The sequence below is a fragment of the Arachis ipaensis genome, chromosome B08 (assembly GCF_000816755.2).
Source record: "Arachis ipaensis cultivar K30076 chromosome B08, Araip1.1, whole genome shotgun sequence".
Taxonomy (NCBI): domain Eukaryota; kingdom Viridiplantae; phylum Streptophyta; class Magnoliopsida; order Fabales; family Fabaceae; genus Arachis; species Arachis ipaensis.
Window position 1 is genome coordinate 50594397 of NC_029792.2, and position 12304 is coordinate 50606700.

The following is a 12304-nucleotide window of genomic DNA, read 5'->3' on the forward strand; positions in this document are numbered from 1 at the left end:
AAAGTGAATCAGTTTTTTAAACTCTGTCATCGGTAAACACATTTTTTAATAAAAAAAAAACAGGGATAAAATAGGAAGAAGAAATTAGATACCAAATTTCGGTATCCCCATTATATATTGGTATAGATAAAATAATTATTTAGTTTTACATCTATAATATTTTATATTAATTAGCTTCAAATTTTAATCACTTTTTGAATAAATTAATGACAACCGTAATGCGAATAATTTTTTGAATATAATTTCATTTTAATTTTTGATTCTGTTACCACTTATGTTAACATTGAGGATAATCTAAAATAAAAGATAATGGACTTATTGTAACTGACATGTATTTCTGTGCTTTGATTGCGAGCGCTTCGTGTAACTGTCTCTCTTAGTGGGCAGCATCATAACTCTGCATACATAAGAACCTCTTAATCGTGAAAGATATTTTCATTCCCGATGATCATTGACTTTTACCCTATTAAGAATGGAAATCGACAATAATACCTCCAAGCACTCTAAGATTAATATTTCTAATCAAAAATAACTTCCACAATACATTTTATTTAAAGCAATTTAGAAAACCTCCACTAATAATTAATTAAAATTAAATTTTGGAAACAAATATAATTTTTCCAATTTTTCAAAATGAGACTGAGTTAGCTGAAACTGAGTTAAGTGAGAGAGAACCCTTCTACCACCGTTTTCACCGTCATTTCAACTGCCATTTCTGCCGCCGGCACCGTCACCACTACCGTGTCCGTTGCGGTAGAGAGCTACTGGATCGAGCCACCTCTTCTATCAATGCATTTTTAGATCTGTTCTTCTATACGGTTGTTGCTGCCACAGTGGAGTTTCCACCGGCGTTGTTGCTGCCGCCGTTTTCGTCACCACTGCCATTGTTGTTGCTGCCGCCGTTTCTACCGCCGTTGCCGTGGTAGAACGCTTCTGGATAGAGCCACCTCCTCTGTCAACGCGTTTTTAGATCTGTTTGCTCCTAAGCTTCTTCTTACTTTCTCTCCCTCCATATTTCTCCATCAAGCTACTGCAGGTACTTCTTCTTTGCTATTAATTTGTTGATATCTCTTTTCTATTAATAAATGGCATTTTATTTTAAAGAATTTCATTAGTCTCTTTATGTTTCTTTGCGTTTTTATTATTTTGGATTTGATTATTTGGTATGATCGGGATTTTCTATCTCTCTTTCTAATTGTCAATTATAATTACTCTATTAATTAATTATTCTCTTATCCTATTAATTGACATTTTGATTTATTCATGAAGATATAAATTAGTTTCCCATTTTTTAGAGTATATTTCATAGTATATTATAAACCAAAAGTTCTCTGGGATGCCAAGCATGAGGTTGGAATATATTGAATGATTTTTGGATTATAAAATAACACTAAGCCATTCTTTTCCAGATTACAAGATGAATTTTGTCTCTGCCATAAATCCTGTCTCCAAACTGGACTCCAATGTCTTGCTGCTGCAACCACTAGCCATGGTCCACTCAAGTCAGTATTTGGATATGCACCTTCATATTTCATATTACATGCTTCAATAATGGTAGTGAAATAGTGATCATGGTTGGAAATTGCAGTTACATTTCTTTTATGGTTGCTAGTGGACTGATATTTGAAACTGTGAACAGTGATGGCAATAAGTTTAAAGTCAGAATATTCTTTATATGGTGCATATGTTGCTCTTATCACATGGCTTTTGCTAATATTAATCTTAATCCCTTTGCCAAAGTAGCTAAACCGGTTCTATTCTGTTTGGTTTGGTTGACGTAGGCAATGATAGAAACCTATTTCTTGAAGAGAAGGAAAGCAAAAGGTTGTGTAGTTAAATAAAGAGTAAAAGTGATTGAGCTTTTTCTCAATTTTTTGTGTAATTTTATGGCAAGGATGAAAAGGGCTCTCAAGTTTGGAAAAAGAATAAACAAAGCAAAAAGGTAAGTCCCTGCTCTACCTTGCAAATATACAAACTTCATTCTTTCACACATTCTCCACTTCCAATGCTGAATTCTATATTTTTTAAACATAAATAATGTGTTTACTGATTCTTTTTTTCTTCCAATTGTTGATATATAAATAATATGTTCAGTCTTGTTTTTTATAATTGCCATGTATGAATATATTGAATGATTTTTGGATGGGGCTGGAATTCATGCTTTCTTTGAATAGGAGAAATGGAAGCCCTCACTATTGATTGGGATAATTTGGTTTTCTTGGCAAGGTTTTTGATGAGCGGATATTTTATACGCTTTTTGGCATCATTTTCATATAGTTTTTAGTATGTTTTATTTAGTTTTTATTAAGTTTTTATAGGTTTTAGTGTTAAATTCACATTTTTGAATTCTACTTTGAGTTTGTGTATTTTTGTTCAATTTCAAATATTTTCTGGCTGAAATTGGAAGAGCTTTTCTAGAGCTACAAAAGTCTAAATGGAGCGTTCTTAATGGCTATAGAAATCTAACTTTCGGAGCTTTCCAGAAATGTATAATAGTCTATACTTTGCTTCGGATTAAAAGGCCCAAAACCGGTGTCAATGCCAGTTTCCTGCCCCCTTCCAGGCGTCCAGCGGCCAAAGAGTAGGGACCAGTGTCCAAACGTCCAGAGAGGACCCCTAGCCAGCGTTCAATACCCTAGAGGTCCCTCAGCACATGGATCTCATCAAAATTCAGCCCAAACACTCACCAAGTGGGCCCCAGAAGTGGATTTTAGCACTAAACAGACTGTTTTACCCTTACTAGTCATTAGTTTAGTATTTAAAGGAGAAGATCAACCTTGTTTAGGATCTTTGATAAACCCATATTTCATGATATATTTTGTGCTTAATTTAAGTGACTTATTCAACCCTTCACCCACTTATTCATGTGAAATTGCATGGTTTTACTTTCCCTTCCTTATTATGCGATATATGTGAAAAACATGTTTCCTATGCTTTAAAAATAATTATTTTAATTACCATTTATTACCATTCGATGCCGTGATTTGTGTGTTAAGTATTTTCAGATCTTCTAAGGCAAGAATGATTTAAAGGATGGAAAGGAAACATACAAAAATGGAAGGAAAGCACCAAATGGAGTTTTTGAAGAAACTAGCAGCGACGCGAACGCATGGACGACGCGGCTGCATGCCCAGCGCGAAAAGGCAGCGACGCGAATGCGTGACTGACGCGGATGCACGCGCCTTGAGCAGAACACAGATGACGCGTACGCGTGACCGAAGCAAACGCGTGATATGGAAAACTCTCGATGACGCGACCGCGTGACCCACGCAGACGCATGACAGACGCCATGCATCAGAAACTACAGAAAAGCTCCCAGCGATTTCTGAAACCCTTTTTGGCTCAGATCCAAGTCCAGAAAGCACAGATTAAAGGTTATAAAGTGGGGGAATGCATCCATTCATAGAAAGGCCTTCAATTATTCTTTTTTTCATAATTTAGATGTAGTTTTTAGAGAGAGAGGCTCTCTCCTCTCTCTTAGGTTCTAGGATTAGGATTCCTCTTAAAGGATTTAGGATTTCAACTCTTCATCAGGTTCAATATTTCTTTTATTTTATATTTCTCTTTTACTTTCAGATACTTTAATGCTCTCATTTAATTACTTATGTTGCCAAATTGGCTTATGAACTCTTTATGTTTAGATTGATTTTCTCTTATTAATGCAATTGAGGTAATTCAGATTTATGATTCTTATTTAGCTTTTTATATTCTTGGCTTTAATTGATTAACTGGAAGCTCTTGAGTTATCAACTTATCGTGATTGATTGTTATGTCAGCTAATTGACTGGAATTCCACTAACTCTAGTCTTTCCTTAGGAGTTGGCTAGGACTTGGGAATCTAACTAATTAGTTCACTTGACTTTCCTTTGCTTTTGTAAAGGTTAACTAAGTAGGATTAACTTCAATTCTCATAGGAGTAACTAGGATAGGACTTCCGAATTTTCATACCCTGCCAAGAGTTTATTTTACAGTTATTTATTTATTCTACTTGTCATTTAAATTACTTGTTCCTTACTTTCAAAACCCCCAATTTACAAAACTCATAACCAATAATAAGAACACCTCCCTGCAGTTCCTTGAGAAGACGACCCGAGGTTTAAATACTTCGGTTATCAATTTTAAAGGGGTTTGTTACTTTTGACAACCAAAACGTTTGTACAAAAGGATTTTCTGTTGGTTTAGAAGCTATACTTACATCGCGATCATATTTTTATATTTCTTTACCGATAGAAAAACCGATCGTCAAAATGGCGCCGTTGCCGGGGATTTGCAAACGTGTGCCTTATTATTGGTTATTGTAAATATTTTTCTTTTATTTGTTTATTTGTTTTTGTTTTTCCCTTTTATTCCTATTAGCTACTATGAATTCTGACCCCTCTCGCTTTGAGTTTGGTTCTAAATTTGTTGAAAGGAGTGGAAGCTACAACAGGAATATGCATCAAGGTCTAAGCAGTCAAAGATGGATGGAGCCAAGAGGATCTGATCAATCCTTTAGGCAACAACACCCTCCAAGATATCATGGACGAGGACCGCTCCACAATGCATACCAAGCTGATAGACATGGTGGACCTCCTTGTAATTACCAACAAGCCCTACCCTGTGCTTATAGACCATCCTCTCAACGTAGCTTTGAACCACCACACTCACAAGCTCCTTTTCACCATTCACCTCCGTATGACCCTTATCCACCACAATCCCAATCCAATTACTCCCAAGAACCACCACATTCTTATTTTGAACCCTCTTCCCCAACAAATGAACCCTCATACCCACCCCAACCTCTAATGAATGACAAACTTCGTGTTCTTCTTCAAGGGCAAGCGAGGATGCAAAAGGGCGTATTGGAACTCACTACTGCCTTAACCTAGGTAGTAAATTTAATAGCTTCCCGACATCTGAGCACTCAAAGTACTGCTATGGCTGCATGTGGAGAATCAAAAGAAGAGCGTAGCATGAAGGAAACACTAGAAACTCCGGTGGACAATGAGGAGCATGGCTTTGTATTGGAATAAGTAGAGGAAGCCATGATAGTTGTAGAGGAAGAAGTGGTTGAAGATTTAGGAGATGCTGAATCTCCATGGGAATCGAGAACTGTAAAGGATTCCGCTGAGAAGTTCGAATTTCATGCCATGGAGGATAGTGCACAACCTCCAAGGCATACACCTTGTGAAAACTTGGACGGAACAGACCAAGAAGTTGATTCCATAGACAGTGATGGTCATAAATTAAGCTCTCATAGTCACGAATTTGCATCCGCAACTGAATTTCTAGAACCTGAAGAACCTTATCCAAGTGAATACGAAGATGATGTCGAGGTAGATTTCTCTCAACCTCCAACGTATGACTTGAGTGACGAGGAAGACATAGAAGAATTTGATCAGGACGCAGTTGCAGTTGAAAAATTTTGCAAAGAAGTGGAGGAATTCACAGAAGAATACAAGAGAGTAGAGCTTTCAGAACCACTGGAAACACCTATCCCAAGGCCATTACCACCTAATACAAGCTTCAAGTGGGTACAATCCTTAACCTTTATCTTTACCTTTCCACTTGAATATGGTTTGCTTGAAACAGATGACCAGCTTAGAGCTCTCTACGGCTTTAAGAGTAAGAGGGAAATGGCTTGTACTCAGAGCTGGTGTGCAAGATTCAATAAGGTTCCACGCTTCAATTCGAAGTGCGCAGATTGGTACCAAGTTCAATTGAATGGGTCTCAGGAGACGTTAGGTCATATTGGTGAGAATACAATTCCTAAACCGCTCGGATGGAAGAATATAGGTCAGGACGAAGGCGGATTTAAAAGCAAAGTTTGGGATCCTGGAATCTATTCTGACATTCGTCACCCCGGGAGCCTGAGAATCTCTTTGAAGCTTCTCAAAAGCTTTACATGCCTAGTTTGGGACCCCGGAGGCTGTTGGCATTCCAAACATTGGTGGAGATTTCTGGATGAATTTAAGCATAAGCCACCATAACAGGAAGCTCATCCAATGTCCAACTTAAGGACTTTAACTAAAAGTGCTAGGTAGGAGACAACCCACCATGGTATGGTCGTTTCTTTTTCAATTTTATTTCGTGTTGTTTGTTTTTATATTATTTTATTTTCATTGAACCTGAATATTATTCATTAGCATTGCATACTGCATAATTGCATAATTGCATAAAAAAAAGCGCGCAACGCAACCGCATCGCTAATGCATTCGCGTCAGTTGCGAAAAATACCTCCCACGCGTCCGCGTCACTCACGCGAACGCGTGATCTGGAAATCGGCGTAAAGATCCAACGCCTAGAAATCTGGGCTGGAATCATGCGGCTGGTGTGTGTTTAGCATAAAACGGCTCACGCGTTCGCATTCTTGACGTGAACGCGTTACTTGCAAAACACCCATCCCACACGAAAGCGTGAGCGATGCGTCTGCGTCGCGTGGATAGCATGGCACCCTAACGGAGACAGAGAGTTGGGCTTAAACGATGCTGGAATTGTGCGTTTAGCACAATTTACAGTGACGCGGTCGCGTGCCTCACGCCTCCGCGTCATCCATCTTGTACCCAACCCGCACGATCGCGTCAATCACGCGACCGCGTCAATCCCATTTCACCCTAGCCACGCGATCGCGTACCCCACGCGATCGCGTACCCCACGCATTCACGTGGATTAAAAATCACTAACCCCCTATCACGCGAAACCCTACCCGTCGTGCCCCCCATACCCCCATCTTCTCCCTCTCTTCTCTGCAACCCACCCTCCCCAACTACCACCACCGCGCACAACCACCCAGCCTCGACCACAACCCCCGACCACCCAGAACCACCCGACAACCACCCACCCACTCCTTCTTCCTCCCCTCTCCTTCTTCTTTCTCTTCTTCCCTCCACCACTGCTGTCCCCCCACTGCGACCAGCCACCACCACCACGCCACCAGCGCCGCCTCCCATTCCAACCCCCTCCAACCCACAACCCTCACCGCCCCTCCCACCGTCACAACCCCTCACCCAACCCAAACCCCACCCTCCAACACAACCTGCTCCTCCACCACGCCATCCTGTTCCGCCACAGTGCCGCCGTGCCCCCTCCCAGCACCGCCACTTCACCACCGCCATCTCTCTGATCCCTACCTTAGTTCATACGCATACCAGGTTCCGCCAAACGCCACTTTTCTTTGATTCGTAGTTAGTTGCATATTTTTCAGTTTATGTTCAAAATTAGGCTAGTTAGAGATGCATGTTTGTAGTGGATTCTAGGTGGTTAGGTAGCTAGGATGTGGTTAGTGGATTTAGGCCTGATAATTGCGCCGTACTTGTTGCTTGTTTTACCTATTCTGCAATTTTGGTCTGGCTGTGATGTTAATACTGTTCATATGCCATTCTTCACTGTTTCATGCTGCTGTTACACTGCTCTTTCATGTTCATATTACTTATGTGTATTTGCAGCTTTATTTTAATTTATATAAAATGTTCTGCTTGTTGTTTATTACCCGGGAACATCCAATTTTAGCCGGAATGCTGCCCAATTTTCTGCAAATTATTTTATTTTCATTCCTGTTTTGGTTTTGGCAATTTTGAATTTTGTATTACTTCGCTATACCCAAACCATTTCATGGACGCACAGGCCAGCATTCTTATTCCTTTCAATTTTCTGGTTAATAAATTACATTATTGATGATTAAATTTTAATTTTTGCTACTCATGCATCTATATGATTATCATCAACAACCTGATTTCCTTGCTTGAATATGAGTTGACTGTTGCTTAAAATTGTGAAATTCTTGTTACTCAGAAACCAATCATCATGCCACTTACTCTGACTTTCTTCTTACTAACCCACTGATTTCCACTTTCTAACCTCTTTCTCAATCCTAACCAATCTAACTTTCAAACTTTTCTTTTTGGTTTTTAACTATTTACTTTAACTTTCTAACTCAAGGCATGATTATGGTTTTTCCTAATTAACATGAATTCCACTTATATTACATTTTGGATTGTGATTTTTCATCTCGGATTTCTAACTCAAATACAATCCATAATTCACATATACTTAACTCATTTCATAATTCTACTGCTCTTTTGCCACCATATGCTTCTATTGAACTTTTCCACTTGAAATATAGAGAGGTTCTCTCCTCTCTCATAGGTTTTAAGATTAGGATTCCTCTTAAAGGATTTCTTATTATTTCAACTTTATTATTTCAACTTACAATTTCTTCTGAGTTCCAGGTTCAATGTTCCTTTTATTTATTTTTCCAATTTAATTTATGAATTTTTCCATGTTAGATTTGAATATTCTATTTAATATAATTTGAGGTATTTCAGTTTATGATTCTTATTTAGCTTTTTATATTCTTGGCTTTAATTGATTAACTGGAGGCTCTTGAGTTATCAAACTTATCGTGATTGATTGTTATGTCTGCTAATCTTTACGCGTGACCGAAGCAAATGCGTGATAAGAAAAACTCCAGATGACGTGACCGCATGACCCACGTGGACGCGTGACAGACGCCACGCACCAGAAACTGCAGAAAACGCTCCCAGCAATTTCTGAAACACTTTTTGGCCCAGATCCAAGTCCAGAAAGCACAGATTAGAGGTTATAAAATGAGGGAATGCATCCATTCATGGGGAGGCCTTCAATTATTCACTTTTCATGATTTAGATGTAGTTTTTAGAGAAAGGTTCTCTCCTCTCTATTAGGTTTTAGGATTAGGATTCCTCTTAAAGGATTTAGGATTTCAACTCTTCATCAGGTTCAATATTTCTTTTACTTTATATTTCTCTTTTACCTTCAGATACTTTAATGCTCTCATTTAATTACTTATGTTGCCAAATTGGCTTATGAACTCTTTATGTTTAGATTGATTTTCTCTTATTAATGCAATTAACGTAATTCAAATTTATGATTCTTATTTAGCTTTTTATATTCTTGGCTTTAATTGATTAACTGGAGGCTCTTGAGTTATCAACTTATCATGATTGGTTGTTATGTCGACTAATTGACTGGAATTCCACTAACTCTAGTCTTTCCTTAGGAGTTGGTTAGGACTTGGGAATCTAACTAATTATTTCACTTGACTTTCCCTTGCTTTCGTAAAGGTTAACTAAGTGGGATTAACTTCAATTCTCATAGGAGTAACTAGGATAGGACTTCCGAATTTTCATACCTTGCCAAGAGTTTATTTTACAGTTATTTATTTATTTTACTTCTCATTTAAATTACTTGTTCCTTACTTTCAAAACCCCCAATTTACAAAATTCATAACCAATAATAAGAACACCTCCCTGCAGTTCCTTGAGAAGACGACCCGAGGTTTAAATACTTCGGTTATCAATTTTAAAGGGGTTTGTTACTTGTGACAACCAAAACGTTTGTACGAAAGGATTTTCTGTTGGTTTAGAAGCTTTACTTACAACGCGATCATATTTTTATATTTCTTTACCGATAGAAAAACCAATCGTCAAAAATGGCGCCGTTGTCGGAGAATTACAAACGTGTGCCTTATTATTGGTTATTGTAAATATTTGCTTTTAAATTGATTTATTTTCAAAAAAAAAATTTTCAGATTTTTAATTTTAAATTTTTTTTATCTTATCTTATCTTAGTTTTAAATTTCAAAATTCAAATCTTTTTCAAAAATCATATCTTTTTTTTAAATCTTATCTTATCTTATTTCAAAAAAATCAAATTTCAAAATTCAATATTTAAATTTCAAAATTTCAAAATTTAAAATTCAAATTTCAAAATTTAATTTTCAAATTCAAAATTTAAATTTCAATAACCTTTTAATTTAAATTTATTTTTATTTTCATTTTTAATTTTTATTTGCTATTATGAGTTCTCACCCCCATCGCTTTGAGTTTGGTCCCAATGCTATTGCAAGGAATGGAAATTATTACAGGAACATGCATCAAGGTCAAAACAATCAGAGATGGAAGGAGCCACGAGGATCTGATCAACCCTTTCGGCAATATCACCTTCCAAGATACCATGGACAACGACCATCCTACAATGCATGCCAAGACAATAGATATGGTGGACCCTTTGTAGTTACCAACAAGTCCCACTATATGCTTATGAACCATCTCCTCAACACAACTCTGGATCACGATACTCACAAGCCCCTTACCACCAAACACCACCATATGACCCTAACCTGTACCCGCCACACCAACCACCATATGAACCACACCCAGAACCACCACCTAAATATTCACCATCTCCATATCCTTATCAAGAAGAACCACCTTCCTATTATGAACCCTTTCTCCAAAATAATGAACCCTCATATCCACCCCAATCTCCAATGGATGACAAACTTTGTGCTCTTCTTCAAGGGCAAGCGAAGATGCAAAGGGCCGTACTGGAACTCACTACTGCCTTAATTGAGTTAGTAAATAAAATAGCTTCTCAACATCTGAGCACTCAAAGTACTCCCATGGCTGCATGTAGAGAATCAAAAGAAGAGCGTAGCATGAAGGAGACACTAGAAACTTCGGTGGACAATGAGGAACATGGCTTTGTATTGGAACAAGTGGAGGAAGCCATAATAGTTGCAGAGGAAGAAATGGTTGAAGACTTGGGAGATGCTGAACCTCCATGGGAAAGTCAAGACATACAGCCTCCTTCCAAGACGGTTGCATTTGATGTTAAGGAGGGTGTACAACCTCCAAGGCATATCATGGTTAAGGAATTGGAAGAGGTCGATCAAGAGATGGAGATTCAAGAAGAAGAAGCACAGCCTCCCATGCCCTTGGTGAGCAATGAAGAAGAGATTGAATTGGAAGAAAGTTACCAAGAGGAAGAGGTTGAAATTGAAGAAGCTTACAAGGAGGTGGAAGTTGTCAGAGAAGAGCACAAGGGAGTGGAGCTTGCAAGTTCATTAGAAACACCTCTCCCAAGGCCATTACCGTCCAACACAACATTCAAGTGGGTAAAATTCTCATCCTTGACCATTACTTTCCCACTTGAATATGGGCTACTAGAGACGGATGGTCAACTTAGAGCTCTTTTTGGCATAAAGAGTAAGAGGAAGATGGTTAGTGGTAAGAATTTTCCTGCAAGGTTCATTATGGTTGGAAGCTTTAAGTTTAAACGCAAAGGTTGGTGTAGAACTCAACTGAATGGGTATGGGATGTTGTTTGGACGCTTCAGTGAGAATTCTAAGGCTGAACCACCCGGATGGAATCATGATAATCAACTTGAAGACGGGTGTAGAAACAAGATTTGGGATCTAGGCATACATGAGGATCAAATTTAGGAGCACAAAGCTTGTGAGGAACTCCATCAAAGCTTAAAGAATCTACCTGGTATTGATAAGGCTTATTGGAAGTCCATGCATTGGTGGAAGTTTCAGGATGAGTTCAAGCACAAGCCGCTATGATAAGGAGCTCAGCACATGTCCAACTTAAGGACTCTAACTAAAAGTGCTAGGTAGGAGACAACCCACCATGGTATGATCATTCCTTTTCCAATTATAATTTTATTTAGTTTTGTTTGTTTTTGAGTTTTATTTTACTTCATTGAACCTAGAATAATTCATAACATCTGCATACTGCATTCTGCATTTTGCATAATAAAAAAAAAATGTACGCGACGCGACAGCGTCGTCGACGCGTCCGCCTCACAAGTGCATTAGGAAGAAAAGAAAAGTGAACAGAGAGTCACGCGAGAGTGTGGCTGGAGGCGTGCCTTTGGCACGATCTGATCCACGCGACCGCGTCACTGACGCGTCCGCGTCATGTGGGAAAAATGCCTCCCACGCGTCTGCGTCACCCACGCGAACGCGTGGCCCTGCAAAATCGACGTAAAGAGGTGTATGGCAGAGAGTTATGATGGAGCTGGGCTGGAATGATGCTAGAAGCACCAGCCCTACCACGCGAACGCGTGCCCCACATGTCCGCGTCATTTTTAAAAGAAAGGCCATTCACGCGATCACGTCAACCACGCGACTGCGTCACCCAAAAATTTGGCAAAAAGAGTTTCGAACAGAGAGTTGTGCGAACGCGAGGCTGCACTCGCACCAATCGCACAAATCAGGTCACGCGATCGCGTGACCCACGCGTCCGCGTCACCTGACCTTATCGCGCACCACGCGATCGTGTCACTCACGCGTCCGCGTCGCCTACGCCGCACAATCCAGATCAGCGCCAATTATCTTGTCTTTTCTTTTCTAATCCTAATCTCTTCTATCTTTTCTTTTTCCTTCTTTCTTTCTTACTTTATTTCTTTCACTTCTCGTTCTTTTTTACCTTCATTTTATTTTATTTAGTTTATTTGCATACTTTCATTCATTACATTTTAATTTGTGCATATTTTTATT

The 12304-nt window shown here is 38.8% G+C and overlaps 1 protein-coding gene across 1 annotated transcript; it reads right to left on the reverse strand.

Annotated features, from left to right (window-relative positions):
* On the reverse strand, positions 812-7094 carry LOC107611029 (loricrin-like). Its single transcript, XM_016312996.1, has 3 exons — positions 6664-7094; positions 1455-1629; positions 812-952 (listed from the first exon to the last, which is right to left on the reverse strand). Exons 1-3 carry the CDS (start codon positions 7092-7094, stop codon positions 812-814), a joined length of 747 nt encoding a protein of 248 aa, XP_016168482.1.